Source organism: Excalfactoria chinensis, chromosome 2 (genome assembly GCF_039878825.1).
Source record: "Excalfactoria chinensis isolate bCotChi1 chromosome 2, bCotChi1.hap2, whole genome shotgun sequence".
Classification (NCBI taxonomy): Eukaryota; Metazoa; Chordata; class Aves; order Galliformes; family Phasianidae; genus Excalfactoria; species Excalfactoria chinensis.
Genome location: NC_092826.1, coordinates 80,075,477 through 80,094,670, shown reverse-complemented (window position 1 = coordinate 80,094,670; position 19,194 = coordinate 80,075,477). Strand labels below are relative to the sequence as shown.

Genomic DNA, 19,194 nt, shown 5'->3' with positions numbered 1-19,194 from the left:
AGCCACAGAGAACTGGCTGCATAGCATGGCTCAGGCTGCCAGCTCCCAGAGCAAATCAGAGCATGAGGGATGCTGAGCCAGCTGATGCTGCTGACAGAAACACCCTCCTGTCAGCATAAAAAGAATTTATCTTCACTACGTGGCTGCTGGTCCTGATATACACCCAAACACACCCTCCTGCCTCTCTGCATGTTGAGTTAGCATGAGAGACCCTGAAGAGAGTGGTTTGCCAGGAGTTCACAGGCTTTTGGTAATGAGTTTATAGATAGCATTGAATCTTCTTCCTTTGAGACTCTCACCTGGAATGTGCAATCACCATTGCACACTATCCCTTCTTAGAAAGAGCTGACAACTCGGATATCCCAACTATGAGACAAAATCAGCCATACTTTTCCACTGCAGCCAGAAATGTGTGCTCAAGATGCAGATAGATTCAAACGGCCAAGCCATCTTGAGAAGACATCCCCACAGTGTTGATAAACAAAGCATTGAATCTGTGTAGGGATGCATTTGCCAGCAACCTTAGCATGTGATGGCAAAGATATGCTCTAGTATCAAGGCACCAGATGTGTGTATGTGAGAGTAGTGTGGCTGGTGCTGTCAGGTGTCTGAATGTGTGATTACAAATCAGCTCTACAAGCTCCTGTCAGAAGCAACAATTCCCCTGCTCTTCCATTTGCGTTTTGGTTTTCATTTCAAAAAATGAGGAAGTTTGTTCTCTCTTCAAAGGAAGTGTTGGAAATTCCTCACTGTGCTTTTGAGAGCCCTGACTATCATCCCTGTCTTCTTTCTGGATCAAGACTTATGCAACTGTTAGCGAACAGCCAAACCATGCCTGCCAAGTCATGTTTGCTTGCGTATTCTGTTTATAACGTCTGCAAATTATCCTGACTTCTAGGATATTCCTTCCCTGGCATCTCTGCTAGGTTTGCAGGGATACAGGCAATATCCCATGCAGGGCAGTACAGTGGCACTCTGCATGCAGCTGTGGGGGTATGCATGGATGCTGTGCTGAAGGATGTTGTTTACTTCTCAGCAGCAGCTGCAAGTGCTCCATTGTCAAACAGCAGATAGATAAAAGTATCTTGTGTGGCTTTGCATGCAAGAGGACCTTTGTTGTTTTGAAGGGTAAATGGGATTTTACATGCTGGGTCTTCAGATACCAAAGACATGGTACCTTGTTAAGCCTGCTAAGAGGTGCAGGTGAGGAGGTTTCCATAAAGATGCACTGTAAAGGCCCCATGGCTTCTTTCAGACCCTGTATGGTTCTTGTGGGCAGACTCACTGCAGAGGAGTTCTGCAGCTTCCCGATTTTGAGCACACATAAGACAGGGACATGTGTGTGTGGGGCCACAATGCAGTGTGTTCTGTCCCTGATAGGCTCCTACAGCAGGCAACTTTCAGTGAAAGTGACAGCATCAGTTCCTAAAGTACATAAAAATACTGATCTTTCCCCCCCCTCCTTTCTGCAAGAGATGGAGAAGATATTTAAATAAAAGCAGCACTCGTTAGTGGTTTTAGAGGGTGTCAGTTCAATTGCTTGGTTTGCTCTGCAGCTTTGTTTGCATGAACTGCTTAAAAAACCCACCAAAACTATTCCAAAACTAGAAAGAAAACATCTACAGTGGAGGCAAGTTGGGTCATACCCAGTTCTGCTACAGAGAACAAGAATGTGTTCAGCTCTCAGATCACAATTGTTAGTAGACGAAAGATTCTCTATGTGTTACTTCTATTGGCTCTTCTCTGTAGTCTCTCTTTCCTTTGAAGACTTATTTTTGAAGTGTCCAGTGCTTTATCTTGCTCTGTCTTCTATTGATTTTGCTCTCTTATTCTAGTCCGTCTTTCTTCTGTAGGCCTCTTCTTTCAGCTGTATCCCTTGCTGATCTGAAAGGGTTTCATGGGTTAGAGCATCCCTGGCCTTTAGGGATACTGGGCTATTTATGTGTACTGCAAGATGGAAGTTTTTGTGCACTGAATAATCTGTTGGATGAAGCTCACTAATCCCAGATATCTTAGAAACACGGGGGACATGGCAGCTCACAAGCTGCATATACAGAGTTAGAGTTGCCCTTTCCGAGAACGTGGCATTGTTCTGATATGGATCATCTCTACATCAGCTGTATAAAAATAAACAGGAGAATCAGTGCCTTTGTGTATTACATTTTTAAGCTCTAAAATAGTAGGAATGAAAAATAGAGAAGTCTGTCTCTCCTTCTGTGCTTTTCCTTGCTGTATCAGTGAATGGGAGTAAAACTAAAATCTGAAATGAAAAATAGACTTGAGAATGACATAAGCAACTCAGCCTTCTCACAAGCATCCTTTTTATCTATACCAACTGGTTGAATTCCAGTTACAATCTGTCTCTACCTCAGGCTCAAAGGGCGTAACCCTTCCCATCTATCTTGAATTCTAGCAGTGTGCATGTTTACATATAGTTTGTCTGTCTAGGTGCTTTTCATATTTGACAGAGTAAAACAAGTTTATTTGGGTCATGATTTGTCTTACTGTAAGGCAATATAAATATGAGCAGTACTTTGAAGGTGCATCATACTTCAGGGCCCATTGCTTACAGAGAACATTTAGCTACCCAGCAAAGGTATACCAATCCATACACTGGGTATCCAGAGTTGATTCCCACACCATCTACAAGGTTCTTGGGGAAAACAGAACACTGAGTAGCCACTGAATGGGCTCCCTGCTGGCAGGTGGTGTATGTCCTTGTGTGGCAGCAGCACTAGTGTGGAAAGCTCTAGGGAAGGCAGGTGGTTCCTGCCCACTAACATTTGCCATCTCTGTTGACAAAGGGACAGAAGACTGTTGGGAAATGAAGAGATGCTAAAGCTGGATGAACCACATCATGGAGTTATCCCCTTGTCTCCCCAGGTCGCTACCCACAACCAAACAAAGGCACCTACATCCCAATCCTCATAGGTGATGTGCTGAAACCTGGAGAGTGGGGAGCCAAGATTACCCACAAGGAGAACAACTCTATTCGCCTCTCCATCATGTCCTCTTCTACCTGCATTATTGGGAAGTTTCGCTTTTACGTTGCTATCCGGACTCCCTATGGCATCATCAGAACACACAGGAACTCAGCAACTGACACTTACATACTGTTCAATCCCTGGTGCCAACGTAAGTAGTTTATTATCAGTGTCAAAGCTCACAGCTTCTCCACTGGGCTCATTGGTTTGTGAGAGGGAGTAGTCCAGGAAGGGGAACTTATGCCAAGGTGGTTGGAGGCCAGTCTATATGGATACAGAAAGGATGTGGTTACACTTACCTAATTGCCCAGAGGTAAGTATTACAGTCTTGGGGATACCCTGTGAGTGGGGCTGTAAGGGCACTCCGTAGCTTCATGAGGCCAACTTTGTGTTTATCAACATAAGGCAGCATGGCGCTGCTCCATTTCTGGTATTAAATATGCACCAAGGTTTTGCTCTGGTTTTAATAATCATCTGTGTGAACCTTCTGCCTGCTTCCATGTTCCTTAAACTGATAAAACAGTATGGGTATGTTTTTTCCCCAGGATTTGGTATGGGGTAAGATGTAGTGGCACCCCATTCTCAACAGTTGAATTACATTGCTGGTTGCCACATTTTAGGTTGGAGCATCTGCAGCCTAAACGCCTGCTAAAACTCACTGGGGCTTGGTGTCCTGCACAGGTTGGATGCACTCAGACTGCTGCAACATGATTGGTGGCACCTTGCTGTTACACAGGATTTGACCTTATAACTTCCCCTTAGCAGTGACTAATTACCAGCAACCTTGTCCTCTTTGAGGAACAGAACATTTTGCAAATTAGTCTTTTTTGTAATCCAGTGTGTTAAAGAACTTTGTTTTTTTTTTAAATCTTCCTGGGCCGAGGTAAAATCAGCCCTTCTGCTGACAGAATTTCTCTTTTACCCAATGAACTCAAAGCGTGGTTTAAAGAGAAAGCAAGGAGGACTGGGGAGGCTAGGTTCACCAGCCTTCTGACAGGCTGTAGCATCGTATCTCAGCTTCAAGCTTACAAAGCTTGTAAGGCTTTGTGTCTGGCACACATACTGCTATATATTTAGGTCACCAGCTAACTATATATCCTCCTGCCATCCTTCCATCATCCTTCAATTTTTTACCAGAGTATTTTCATCAAATAATCCCGTACCAAGTAAGGGCCATCTTATCATGTGATGAGTAAGTTTAGCATTATTAATAGAGACCATTATTCAGCCACACTACTGTCAGTACATAGAGTGATTTGTGCTGAGTTCATTACTTGCCCCTGGTCCAAGGGAATATAAGCAATGATTAGCTTATGCATTATTTAGGAAGATATATGTTAATGCTGAGTAAAGTGGCGTTAGTTAAGCAGGAACAGGAGGGAAGGGCAGGGCCCAAGGCCTCACAGCATCATGAAGGAGTTTTGAAAGCAGCGTAGAGTTGTATACCTTAGAGATGCATGGTTAGTTTATTCTGGGAGTAAGTGGGTAACAGAAAGCAAGGGATTATTGGCAAAGGTGAATGAATTAATGTGACACCCTGGTGAGCAGACAAAGCCTCTCAGTGTTTTTAAAGGCAACATCAACATGTACGAGTTCCAGCAAAGGAGGTATGATTCTCCACCCCAAGGCAGAGAATCCTGTGGGTGGAGTCCTGGTTTCTCAACAGACAGCTTGTGAGCCAGCACAGTGACTATGCCATGGTTCAGCATCTCTTTAGAAAGGGAAAAAACAGAGGAAAATCTTAAGTCACCTCACGACAAGTATACAGCCAGCTAGGGCTGAGGGCAGTCATAAAATGTAGAAAGAATGTGGTGGGGGGAGATTGGCTGCCACAACATATGTTATGGGGAACACAGAGGCTGATTTCAGGCATGAAGCGAGCAGTAAGAAGGGGAAAATAATCCCTCCTTCACATCTCCTACTCATCTCTGTGTGCCCGTGACACATGGGTGCCTTGCATTCATTTGCTGAGATGTATGGGGCCAAAAGCCAGCAAAACAAAATCCACTGTGTGGGACTGCGTATAGAACTCAGGACATGCAACAGCTGCCGTCAAGAAGGCTGACAGAGATGCCTACTGCAAGAAAGCAAAAGAGAGACTCGGAGCAGCAAGGGTCTGCTATGGGGGTCACCCCCAGAACACCATGTGTTTGTCCCCCCAGCTTACGTGTCCAGGTGTGCCACAATGGTCTCAAATCCTGGCACTTGCCAACTACTGCAGCTTTCATTTTCTGTGTGCTTCATTTGGATGTGGATTTTCTTTCTTTCCCTCCTAAGCAGTTTGGACTAATTGGTTCCTGTGTCTGCCTTTTCCCCTTTGTGTTAGAAGAGCAAGGGCAGCATTTCTCCACAACTCGTCCTCTGGCTGGGAAAGTTTGTGCAGTGGAATGACAAAAGGATATAGAAACTCACACAGTTAAACTGCACAGAAAACAACAGTTTGAAAATCTCTTGGACTTGTTTGCTGGGTTAATAGCTAAGAAGCAGAGTCTGAGTAAAAAGCCTCATTAAAAAGAGGGAAGACTTGGAGAATGGATGGATGGGGTTTGTTATCACAGGGAGCAGAGTATAGACTCCATCAGTGTCTAGTGCAGCTATCCAACTCATCATTTTAGAGAAACATCAATGTGTCTGTATGAGCTTTTCTTTAAGACAGAGGCATTTATGCCCTTTCTTGTTACTTCTTTTTTCACTGTAGTTCAGTTTTGACATATTTTCCCAGGCTGAGATGCATTTTTTCCTACTGTTTCAGAGCAAGTCTGCATGCTTTACCAGTTAAGCTACAGAGCAGCTTCTGTTCTTTGCTTCCAAAATCACCAGATGCTTTTATATGGTTAAGGCTCATCACCAAGAATACTTTAGAGGTGCAGATGTGGGGCCTGATCCTGCATTTGCCCCATACATTTTGGAATTCACCAAGCAAGTGGATTGACATTTCAGATACTCAGGCGAAATTTGCATTAGTTAATAAGTAAAGCCTGCAAGGATAGGCAGCATCGTCCCTTCAGTCAGCTGACATAGCTGGGAAAAACAGACATGCTCTTGGGCACACAGAGCTTTCTTCAGTTCTGAAACAGGAGATAGAAATGGCAAGTCATTAAGAATAACTTCTTTGTGTATAACTTGACTCTTAGCAATATCAGACTACATGAAAGCAGAGAATGGCTCCTTTGATCTAGGTACTGTGAGCTCCTCTTTCCAAGGAGGTGCTGAGCCAGCGACATTCTGCTTGGGAACACTCGGTGCCTATCAGGAAAAGACTTTGCATGGTCTCTTGTGGCTCTCCTCGGTGGAGATGCATAGTGTGTCTGTAAGTTGCAGACTCATGGGTTGAGGATTATGTTTCGTTCACACAAGCTTTCTGCAAGGGGTTTTAGATTAGATCAGTTAAGCATGTTGCAGTCTTAGTGGCTGAGTTGATGTTTCTGCTCATGTCCTTGAAACATCCTGTACAGGATTAGTAGTGTGTGATTGCTCAAATATCACAGAATCGTGGAATCATTAAAGTTGGAGAAGACCACTAACGTCATCTAGTCTAACTGTTCATCCATCACCATCCATCACCATCATGCCCACTATACTATGTCTCCAAAATGTTAAATGTGATCAGGCATCCAAATTTGACTCAGTAACACTTTCTGTAGTTTGTAGCCACATATCGAATGTCTTCTACCATAGATTCCAAAAATCCACAAATTCAGAGCTTCACATCTCTGCTACATTCACATAGGCAAGAACCAGCCATTGCACAGCATCATCCTCAGCTTGGTCATGAGTGGAGTGGACTTTGTAGATATCTGTTTTAGCTCTCATTGCAATGTGTTTGCCACAGTGGTGTTTTTCTCCCAGCAAGGGCTGGAGGCATTCAAGGCCAGGCTGGATATGGCTCTGGGCAGCCTGGTCTGGTGGTTGGTGACCCTGCACATAGCAGGGGGTTGAAACCAGATGATCATTGTGGTCCTTTTCAACTCAGGCCATTCCATGATTCTATGATTGCATGAGCTTGCATTCAGTGGGATTTCTCTCCTCCACTACTGTCCTCACTTGGAGTGTATTTTCACCTTATCTATCTTCAAAGAAACACAGAGGATTATTTGCTTCTTTGTAGCACTGCTAAGGTCTTAGTAATTTCCCAGGATAAAAGAAGTAAGTAGAAAAAGCTTAAACTGCTAGAGAAAAAGAACAAACAAACCTGGTGCTTTTTCTTGGAATTCTTCTGTTTGTCAGATGTGAAATTCTGCTTGCACCAAATAATTAGGAGTTGTACTATGTAGAGCATGCTTAGCATCAAAGTAGTCACAAATGCCTCGTATTTTCTTCTAAACAGTTCTCAGGGGTAGTGAGAGCTGTCAGAAATCAAAGCAGCTGGCTTTTATGTGGAACACAGAGGCCCGTTTTACTTTATCAAAAATAGAAATAATTTAAAAGAATTGACAGAGAAGTTAATCAATTTTCATCTGATTTAGCAAAGATCACGCCGTCTTGAAATAACGTAAGCATCTCAATTGATACCAACGAGATCAATATTGATATTTATAATCCCTGAAAGAAAACAACAGCTGTCAAGAAGGCATGTGCACACACTTTGCTGAATGCATAACTGTACTGAAGCAGGTGTGAGTTGTACTCCTTGAAATGCATTTTCTTTACTGTTTGTACACACGTGCTTTGATAAAACCCAGAGCTCAGCGAGTCAATGCATGTAATTGCTCCATAAGCAAACCAGGCACATCCATCCTAATGACACAGAGCCTTGAGTGATTTGCAACATCTGCAACATTTCTGATGGGATGTTGTGCAGAACTTGCTTAGAGCTGGGAGATGGGCCTCAAGAAAGTCATGTAATGCAGTGCTTCTGAAGTATGCATGTCACTGCTGGCATAACTGACCATAGCCTTTGGATCCACTGTCAGGTCTTCACACTCTTTCTGTTACCTGGTAGCCTCTCATTGTAAATTCGTGATCTTCTGCTTTGTGCCTGGGTGCAGATTGACTAGGCTGTAGGCTTATGAACAGCCCTTGTTACAACCCAGCCCTTAGAGACCAGGTATGTAGCACCATGCCTCTGTACAAAGAGAGAGCCTCAGACCTGCCTGCCTCAGGGGGAAACCAGGCAAAACCTGCTGCTTTTCTATCTGCTCTGATTCTGATGTAGCCTGCCGAGCCTGTACAGCAACGCTGTCAAAAGCACAATGGAAAGCACTGATCTTCTCAAATGCGAAAAAAAACTTTCTTCAATCCAGTACCTGCTTCTGTATCATTCCTTGCACACCAATGTGAAGCTCTTGATGTTATATATCTATATGTAATCCCTTCTCTATATATAGACACATGGATTTAAATACATTTGCTTAAAAATATATATATCCAGCAGGTTCAGGTGTACAGACTGGCAAAACTCTTCACCTACTTGAAGTCAGTGTGAGTTTTGCCATTGATTTTTTGGATTTTAGCTGTTTTTCAGCTGAAGTGCAGTTTTGTGGGCAAATGGAGAAGCTCTTGAAGATGAGTTTTAGAAGGAAGTACAAATCTGATTTGAATTTCAACAAAATACAACAAATCAATAGGCTTTTAAAGCGAAATAACCCCATAGTAATTTGTAGTAAGACGCAAGAGAAAGCCTCTGTAACAGTGGTAAGTGGCAGGTTTGCACTTGCCCATATCACACTTTCACAGGTTACTGCTTCTCTTTAATTTGTTATCTGGTGCCACATTACTGATTTCCTCTAATTAATTAATTCCCAAACCGTTAAATGTTAAGTGGTACCTCTTAGTCACAAAATATCATTGTTGGCACAGGAAATGTTCTAACAACATCAACTGTTCGACTGTTCTAGCATCACAGAATTTCCCACATGTCTTCCCTATGAACATCTGAAAGGTTTCATGTAGTTCAGGGTTATATATATATGTTAACTATGGGTTATTTAAGTATGTGAATCCTCTTTGCAGGATGAGGATCCACTTATATTCTTTTGACTGATATTAGTCCAATCTAGAATGTGTGTTTTATACATGTTTTGATGAAGATGTCTTCCGAATACTTCAGTTTTCATTTGGACAAACTGAGAGACCTGGGACTGTTTGGCCTGGAGAAGAGAAGACTAAGGAGGGATCTTATCAGGGCTGATAAATATCTAAGGGGTGGGTGTCAAGTGGATGGAGCAGAGATATTTTCAGTGATGCCCACTGGCAAGACAAAGGGTAATGGGTACAAACAGGAACACGGGAAGTTCCATATGAATGTGAGAAAGAACTTTACTTTGAGGGTAACAGAGCACTGGAACAGGCTGCCCAGGGAGGTTGTAGAGTCTCAGTCCCTGAAGGTATTCAAAACCCGGCTGAACACTTTCCCATGCAACATACTGGGGGAAACTGATTTAGCAGGGAGATTGAACTTAATCACCAGAGGTCCCTTCCAACCCTTATGATTGGGTGTACTTTTGTGATTTCTCTTCATATTGGCTGGTCAGTCAAGCTACGTAGGGAAGGAAAACTGCAGTCAAAAACTTACGTAAAGAAAAAACAATCAAACTCTTCTGTTAATACACTATAAAAGCTGTATTCCAATTTTTGTGATGTGCTACAGATTTTTCTTTAGATCCCTTGACTTGAACTGCTTTCCATTAACATTAATAGGTTAGAAATTGTTCTTTGATCTGTTTGTACAGATGCAGAATTGCGTCATGGTGCTCCAGCTTTTAAATTAGTGGCACACAGTAATCATAAAACTCTTGATAAGATATGACATTTTAATCATAGCTTTCAGATCTTGAGAAAAGAGGCAGGATTTGTCAGCAATTTTGCATCTTGCGTGCTTTTAAGTTGTGTATCATATTTCTAACCAGGGTCACTATCTCCTTATGTTTGTGTTCTGTTGAAGCAAGTGATGTTTTGTTTGATGGGTGATGGGCACATCTCATCAAATATGGCTGTACTGTATGCTAATTATTTTTATCTGCCCAATATGAAACCTAAGTGGCGGCGTTGATGTTTGTTTTGGATAAATTGATACAGTGGATGCCGTGTACCTGGATGACGAGAAGGAAAGGGAAGAATATGTCCTGAATGATGTTGGTATTGTTTTCCATGGAGACGTCAATGAAGTAAAATTAAGAAGCTGGAGTTACGGTCAGGTGAGCTATTTGGACCTTCTCTGACTGCTCCCAGTAGGACAGCAAATGAATTTAATCGACAGCAGACTGTGGTTAAGACTGCGGGCTCTGGAACGCATTACTGGTCTCTCCTTCAGAAACACAAGGGGGTATAGTTTTTTAAAATTGTATGAAGTGGGAATATGTCTAATCCAGAAAAGCAATGTTATAATAGCTAGTATTTAAAGATCTTGTTTTAGGGGCACATTTCAGATACTAAGAGGCTTCCTGTTGAAAGCTATAATCATTAGCTGAGGTTTTCACTATGGAGCAGCATTTCTGTTGCTGCGTTACTGCTACTTCAGGATCAGACTGATTTGGTGAAAGACAAGAAGATTATTTATTTAGCAAGAGGTTGTATTCCCTTTCGACTCTTCCTTTCAGTTCCAGCAACTTGGCGGAAGTAATTCTCGTTTTTTCAGGAGTCAGCTTTTCTTAGGATATCTATTACAAACCAAGGTTTGGTCCCAGAGTTTTAAATTTCCTTACCACAGTGACAAAGGTGAAAGCTTCTCCCTTTGCTGTCTGGACTTCACAACTTCAGCCTCCGAAGATGTGGGAAGCGCGATCCTGGCTGGCTGGCATGCGGTAGTGATATGCCTTCGATGTTATTAACCTCTTACTGCTTACCTGTTTTATCTCAATCTATTTGTAATTGCTAGACAGCCTGAAAGTCCCTGTGGGATGAAAGAGTTAAGTTGTTGTGTGAGAACAGGAAAAAAGCATTCAAAAGCAACATCAAATTTAGCAAAGCTAACTCTGACTGTCACTCCGGGGTATTCCAACGGACAGTTATTGGACATGGCTCACCTTACCTCCTTTTTTTTCACATCAGCACCATTAAGAAAGTACTGAAGTACTTCCTTCATGCCACAGTGATGTATCCATTCAGCACTCACTGCACATCCCCAGCACAGCCTTGCAGAAGGGACCCTCTTGCTTTGCTTTCTCTCCCTGAGCTGAAGACTACCTCGAAGCTTAAGCTGGATGGATTGCCACTGTGCTTGCACTAGGGAGCTCTTTAAACTCACATCACTCTTGCTTCCTCATTTAAGGGTGCAATTCCATCTTTTTTTCCCACAGCTGCTGCCTGAGGGAACTCCTGCCTTTGCACCTTTCCACTGGTTGCCTCAGTGTTGTTGTTTGTGGGGTTTGAAAGAGATCCTGTCTAAGCTAAAAATAATCCTTAAAAGAGGTGAGGGGGAAGCAATTCCATAAACTGAGGGAGCATCTGAGAGAGATAGGGAGAACCAGATCCCGAGGCCAAAGCTGGGTGTGCATTTAAGTTGACCAAAAATGCCCCCTCCTGGCCCTTCCTTCCCCCTGCAAGTGTTTATACAGCCGTGCAATGAATCAGATCAGAGAGCTGACCAAGCTGAACAAGCAGCACCTTTCTATTTTTTTTTTTCCCTTGGGTTGTTATTCAGGAGTGCTCTGCTGCTCCTAGATTTGGGATTCACTCTGTGACAGATGTAGGGGAGGGAGAGAGGGGGGACGAGTAGCTGGAAATGGAAGGTGCTGCTTCAACCAGCTGTTAGATTTATATCCTAAGATGCTGAATTTATGGCCTATCGTGGTTTGGCCTGAGGTGCTTATATTCTGCAAATCCAGCACCTTCTTGACACAAACACCACCCTCCCTTGAGAAACTGCATTATTTATTTGGTTTTGCTGGGAGGCAGCTTTGTTAGGGAGGTTAGAGCTGCTCCACATCCCTTTGTCGTATGCTTTTCCTTCCGGTGCTGTCTGGCACTGCAGATCTTGATTTCCACCCTGAGCTGTGGTGCATGAAATGGGCATCTTACAACTAAACACAGTTTATCCTTCTGGTTCAGAGTGGTAGAGGATATGGTTTTCCTGATGCTACCCTACTAATTCCCAGCCATTAAAATATGAGTTTTCCTCATTTTTAGCAATCTTTTATGTTAAAACGAGGAGCATTGCTGTAAGTGAATAAAAACACTAGCAGCAGATATACCCTATGTTATGGTTATGCCATACATACAGGCTGTGTGTATGTATCATAAACAGCCCTTTACAACACTGTTAGTAAAAAGCATAAGGCCACATACAGTCATAGAGCTGTAAGGTATATGGTCTTACACAAAAATACAGATAGGCTTGTGCATAGTAATATTCACAGGCCAGAAATTTCTTTGAACGATGACAGCTGAAAGCTTTAACTGAGGTTGTAAATTAAAAAGGAACATGTAGTTCAAAACTGGATTATTAGTGGGAGATCATTCTCACAGCTGCCTTCTTTAATGAGCAGCATCAACTTGAGAGGAGGAAAGGCAAGAAAAATGGACCCAGGAAGAAAATACAACAGACCACTTGAAACACGGTTGTAACGAATGAGGATTCAGGATGAGGATGTTCCTTGTAACATGACTGTGATTCCTTTCTTCTAAGGATGTGCAAATAGCCAGTCACTAAGAAAAGCCCCAGGGAGACTAAGGAGAAATTTTGCTTTGGAAGAAATCTAGGCACATAGGAACTCTCCAGCTGGGAAATATTGGAAGCTTGTTGACATGTTGAGCTTAATCATGTCCACATGAGCCCACAGCACAAACAAAATTTTGTGGCATGTGCATTTGTTAAGGTTAGATCATGCCTGCCTGTAACCAGCTATGGGAAACACAGACCTAGTTCCACCAGTGCAAAAGTTGATGCAGCCCCTCTTTCTTGGATTTAATTGGTTTGAAGTTTTTCTACTAGAAGCAGGTTAGCATGAAAGGGGAATGCCCACTTAAGGCCAGTCTCACTGAAATGCATTGCTCTATAGTGCAATGCAAACCAGTGTGCAGGCAGAGCCTCTTTTCCCATGTTTCCCTTTGCTTTGTCTTCCTTCCATGGTCTTTTCCAGGTGGCTGTGCCAAATTTCCTTTGTCCTGAATTTAGGCTGTTCCCATTTCAGCTTGTGTCAAGTAGACAGTGCCAGTGCCTGGCCTATGTCTGCTGATCTGTTCTGGCTGCCTACTTGTCTTGGCTGCTGTTTCACTTGATATTTCAAGGGTACTCAGCTTTACGTGTGTTATGTGTCTGTTCTGCTTCCCTCTAGATATTATTTTCATGCCAAGATTGAAAGCAGGAAACTAATTTAGTTTGATTTAGTGATTTAGTGTTTTTAACAAGTAATGGAAGGCAAAACTGGCTTTAGCCCATGTTACGGTGCTTTGCAAACTACGCTGCTGCCTTAGCATAAGGCAGCTAGACTTTACAGCCTGTCCTATGTCCCTCCTCCTATTAATGTAATTACTTCACAGTCATTTATATCATTTTGTAAATGCTAAGGTGGAAGGCAACAACTCTGATAGTAATTTCTTTCCTCTTTAGTCTTTCCGTATATGCTGGCAAGACTGACAGTGTCTCATAAACTGTAGATAAGAGAGATTTAATTTGCAAGCTAAACTTCTTATTGATTTAACTCAGCTCTTAGACACTGCTGATGACTTGAAGAAAAGAAAGCTCTTTTTGATCCTGGTGAAAGTGATAAATCTTTGGGCCAGGCCAAAAGAAGGGTGAACCTGAAGCAGGAAAAGGCCACTATGATGGCCCAGAATTGATACTGTCTGTCTGTTCTCCTTGGGAAGCAGGGTCTCCCCAGCTCTGCCATTCACCTGACATTGCTTACAGCCTGTATCACTGGTGTAGACTGGAGATAAATAGTGTACAATTATTCAGCCTCCTAGAAATTATACATTACTAGGAGTAGGACATTTGGAGCCCCTGACCTGCTTCCTTGCTTCCCTGAACGCTATGAATTCAGTTTTGCTCAAGAAGACTATGAGATGGTACATACTAGCAAAATTCCAAAGGAAGTAATTCAGTGCTGGTGTGCATGGCAGAGCTGAGAAACAGTATGAGGAGAGAGGTGTGCTGCCTTGGAGGATGCTTGCGGGGCTTGTTTAGCTTGGAGAAGTGAAGGCTCTAGAGTGACTTTATTGCTGCCTTCCAGTATCTAAGAAGAGCTTATAAGCAGGAGGGAGACCATTTTTTATACCTTTGTTTTTGCCCAGAGAAGCTGTGGGTGTCCCATCCCTAGATGTATTCAAGGCCAGGCTGAATGGAGCCCTGGGTAGCCTGAGCTGGTGGATGGCATCCCTTCCCATGGCAGAGGTTGGGATTGGATGGGCTTCAAGTTCCCTACCAAACTAAGGCATTTTATGATTCTATGATTCTTTTAAAAGGATACGTACTGTGGCAGTTTGCTGAGTAATGAGAGCCAGGCAGGACAAAAAGAAAACGTTTCTTGGACAGGAAAAGGATGAGAGTGATGAAATACAGAGGTGCTTTTTTTGTGCTCATGCTGGAGCTCAGCTGGTGCCTATAAGAGAGAGGTCAAAGGAGGCATGGGCTCTCTAAGGATGTTACTCCCATCCCTCCCATCTTTTTTGCAGCACCAAAAGCTGTCTTGATTCTTCAGCGCTTCCTCTTCAGCTCTCTGGCTTCACCCTGCCTCTGCCTTTCCCATGCTACCAGGCCAGCAGCTTGGCCTGGGTTTTTTCTTTTGCCTTCTGCAGGATGCAAAACTCAGATCACCCTCATCTGCCGAAGAGCCTTAAACCAGGCTGGAGATGGTTTCAAAATCAATACAGCTCTCGTTGCAGCTGGGCACAAGAGCAAAAATCTTGTTAGCATGAACCATATCTCTAAGGATGCAAATGAAGGACATAAAGCTGAATATAGCAAGGGGACAAGCTGAATTGAGTTTCTTTTACAGCTTTGAATGCTAATATAATACTGTGTTTTCAGTGACAGTGGAAGATGTTTTTTTATTAATGTGTGTTTCCTTGTCCCCTACCATTTTCCAGGGGACAGAGATATTTTCCTTTGCTATGCAGTTTCTCCTAAGGAAAATGAAATACATCACAGGGCAAGTTCTGTGACAAATGGTTTCTGGTCTATTTAGGCACCTCTGCCCTCAATTCATTCCTGTGCTTGTTCATGCTGGATCGAAGAAACTGTACCTTTCCACTCTATTTTTGAAGAAGACTACTTTAGGTCACTTGGTATTTTTTATGTCTAAGTTTCAGAGACCGGGATTAATCTGTTTCATTGGCTTTTGGCTTGTTAATTTTAAACATCCTACTATTGTAGTTTAAAATTTAAGTCTCTTCATATTATCTGTGGTAAATCATTTATTGGTCAACTTCTCAGCGTTGCACTGAATGTATCGGAAAAGTTCTGGAATTAACAGGTCTGGAATCTGTGAAGGACATGAAGTCCTTAGCGAGCAGCAGACTAGCTTATTGTAGTTATTATTATAATACCTTCCTATTATATACTTGTTAGCTCTTAAAATTTTATGTCCTGTCAGAAAGGCTATGTTGTCATTTTAACCTTCTGGAAGCCAGACTGAGATTGAATTGAAAATGACGCTCTCTTTTCCCTTAAAGCGTCTCACATTTTTTTTTTATTTTATTTTTTGCTATACGTGGGCAATTATTCTAGAAGAAAACTTGTATTTTTAATCACAGAACTTTGACCTGGCCGACTGATTTTTGAAGCTGATCAGCTATTATAACAACAGTGAAAAATAACTTTGCCTTTGCTTTTCAGAATAAAACGTGACTTAACTTGCCCTCTAGTTCTCTCTTTCTTTCTATTTATCTAGTTTGAAGAAAACATTCTGGATGCTTGCCTTTTCCTGATGGACAAGGCTGAACTGGAGTTGTCTGGGCGTGGAAACCCAATCAAAATCTGCCGTGTTGCCTCTGCAATGGTACGTAATAGATGCCCAGGATGTGTTAGAAGTGACTCTCTAATCAAGGCCAGGCTGGCTTAGTGGCCTCCATGCCCGCATGTCCTCACTACAGCAGGTGCCAGATCTTTTATCCATTCTGGACTCTGGGATCTGTCACTTTATTTCGTTCCACTAAAGGTGAAATCTTTATGTCAGTTCAGCATCCTGCGAGTGGGGCCTCATTGGCATGAAAGCCACTTTTAAATTTTGCATTTCTATGTCTTCTGGCATTTTTTACAACACTATGCTTATTTTTTGGTAGCTGAGATTATTGAGAAAGCTATTTCTTTCATGCATGGTGAAGCACCATGATGGGTGGAATTTGAGATGAGGAATTGAGAGGCTATGTGTGGACTCCAGCACTAACCTAAAAAAGGGCCTTAAGACACTGCTAAGCAGTGGGTGGACCTACGCCTGATTTTCAAGCCTCAGACAGCCTCATTAAACTGTCAATATTTACATGAGGTACCTTGGCTCCAGGAGAATGCCATAAGAGCTCTGAAGTACAGGACCCACATAACTTTCTATACCCAGAATGGAAGCATCCAAAATTTCCGGAAGCAAAGGGCAGGGAGAAGGCTTCCCGCATCTCCATTCCTTCCAGATGTTAGGCATCAAGAGTCTTACTGTGTGTGTAATAGCAGCCCCATCTCTAATATTCAAGCTGGAAGACTCATCAGCGTCCACTCCTGTCTGCCTTTTGGAGGTCTGAACTGTTACCTTCTGCTTTCTGGGACATTATGCTGGTCATTGAGCTATTATCATTAGATGTTCCCCCAGGCCAGCTGCTAAAAGAGTCTCCACAAAACATGACCACTGAAGATGACCCATTTATTACAGCATTTACCCAGACTGTAAGAGAATTAACTCTGTCTCAGATAACATTGAAGCAGAATGCCTAGCCTCTCAGTTAGTGCCACATGATGAATTTTGTGTAATGCAGTGTTAACTAGGATAGCTTCAACAAGGAAGATTGAGATCACCTCCACTTCCCTATTTTGTTTTGTCCTGGTTATTTCTTTTACTCTAGACATTAGAAGTGTGGCTTCAGACCTCTTGCGACAGAAGTAAGAACTGCATGTGGTTCCTTTACAGTTACGGCATTAGTCACTGGTCTCTTAAAAGGTCTCTCATGCATATTCCTCGGAAACCCTATGAGCAGAACAACATAATGTTATGAACCCAAAATGGGCGTGTGTTTTGAATCTTTCAGCCATTTTACGTAGATGGAGAAGTTTCGTATTGGAAATGCAGAGGTCAGTGGGTTTAAGGTATCTGAAGGATTAGACCACAGCTGGGTGGGAATTCTGGCCATCTGAGATCTGAACAGCAGTAAGAAGTGGCCAAGACTACCGAGGCCTCACCTTTGTTCCTGATCCTCATTCCTGTTCCAGATATTATATGGTAGAGCTGAACTTGTCTGGGGGGCTGCTCCCATGCTGTAATTTTTCTGAAGCTTTCTAAAGCTCCAAAGCAAACAGAGTTGCCCCCTTTTTCCACTCCTCACAACCAGCAGAGAGCCTAAAGATGGAAATGTTGTCCTGTCCTTGAAGTGCCTCTTTTCTTGGCATGTTTTCCACAACAATGAGAGATGGGCGCAACCCCTTAACCCTTTGGTTATGACTTTGAATACTTATCTCGTGCAGTCTTAGGGTTCGTGGGAAGTCGATTTTCTAATTATAAAACGGTAGTTAATCCAGCCAAAAGCTTTTAAATGAGAATTGTGATTTATTTGGCTGGCATGTAGCTGTTCCGCATTAACATAATTAAAAGGTACAGAGCGAATGAGCTTTTTGCACAGCCTCAACTGGTTTGGTTCAAATTGCAGCTTGGAGATGTATTGCTCGTTAATGCCTATCAGTATAGCCATTAGTCAGCAAAACTCCATGCTTTGTGTAATCTTACCAAGGGAAAACCTGCACAGCATATTCCTTCTTGTTTTCACGTGTGATGGACTGAAGAAATTAGTTTCCACTCTAAAAATAACAGTGGACTGATTCTTCTCTCTGTCCACTGTAAATTGGGAGTGATTTTATTAAAATAAAGAGAGAAAAATACAGGGAAAAAAACAGATGATGTTGGGAAGGAAGCTGATTCAACACTTCTGAGGCTTGCTTATGAATTTAAAACTGATCATGTTTATTAAAAATACATGGCAATGAGCATGTGTAATGTTAATAAACTGTACTAAAGCAGCAAGGTGAATGCTCATTGTGGTGATTTAATTTCAATATTATTTTTAAGTGCCTGTCCTTGATTCAAAATTATTCAGTAATGGTGAATCCACCACAGCCCTTGGAAAGATTGTTCTGTTCATCTCCTACCTTCATAATTTAACATTTCTGTGTTATTTCTAGCCTAAACTTAGCTGTATTTGGTCTCTTCTGTCCTATCTTGGTCTCCTGAGTTAAAGAGCTCTTTATTATTCAGCTTCTGACACCCCTAAAACTCATTTCCTTTGTCTATAGATCAATTCCAAGGATGATAATGGTGTTTTGGCTGGATCATGGGACAATCTCTATGCTTATGGAGTCCCACCTTCAGCCTGGACGGGAAGTGTGGACATCCTCTTGGAATATTACAGTTCTAAGGAGCCAGTGCGATATGGACAGTGCTGGGTCTTTGCTGGTGTCTTCAACACGTGTAAGTATCAGTGAGAAAAACTTCATGCTGCTATGCGATTCTTACATAGTAGAATGAGCTTTTAGGTTAAGCTAGCTAAAATTCTTCCTGGCTCTGTGATAATCAAGAGTAAATGGTAAAGGTACTTAAAAATGCATGGCCAAAATAGACTCAATGGCTGCATTTCCAGAATGATATATTATCTTTTTATTGATACAGGAAAATGAATTTATTGAATCACAGAGAGTAAAGTTGGGGTGAGAAAGTTAGTTTTTTGTTCTGTTCTCTGTTTCTGTTAGGAAAACTGAGACGAACAGAGGGCTTAGTGTCTAAATCTACAATGTAAGACTATTACTCAATATGGGGTATTGCGAAGGTATTTCTACTCCAGAAAGGCAGGAGTTTTTTTTAACTGTCTAGCACTTTCTAACAGCATCATCCCAAATGAATACTCCCTGAACGTGGGAACACACTGGGGTATAATAGAGGTAAAGAAAGATACTGTTTATGTAAAAGATACATTTATATGGACAGTGGGGACAAGGAATTGGGAGCAATGCGTGTGTCAAAAGCTCTTTGCTAATACAAAGCCAAACAGTTCCTTTGCTTATGGGACAAGCCAATAGGAGAAAATAAAAGTGAGTCTGGCTTAAACGTAGTGATCTCCCCTAGAGGAACTAGATACAGCT

The 19,194-nt window shown here is 42.3% G+C and overlaps 1 protein-coding gene across 1 annotated transcript in view; it reads left to right on the top strand.

Moving 5' to 3' along the window:
- The window catches only part of F13A1 (coagulation factor XIII A chain), a 56,709-nt gene that overhangs the window by 13,536 nt on the left and 23,979 nt on the right, over positions 1–19,194 (top strand). Inside the window, exons 3-6 of the mRNA XM_072329366.1 lie at positions 2,884–3,135; positions 10,002–10,120; positions 15,755–15,862; positions 18,352–18,526. Of these exons, the coding sequence (XP_072185467.1) occupies positions 2,884–3,135; positions 10,002–10,120; positions 15,755–15,862; positions 18,352–18,526 (654 nt within the window). The remainder of the gene's footprint in view (positions 1–2,883; positions 3,136–10,001; positions 10,121–15,754; positions 15,863–18,351; positions 18,527–19,194) is intronic.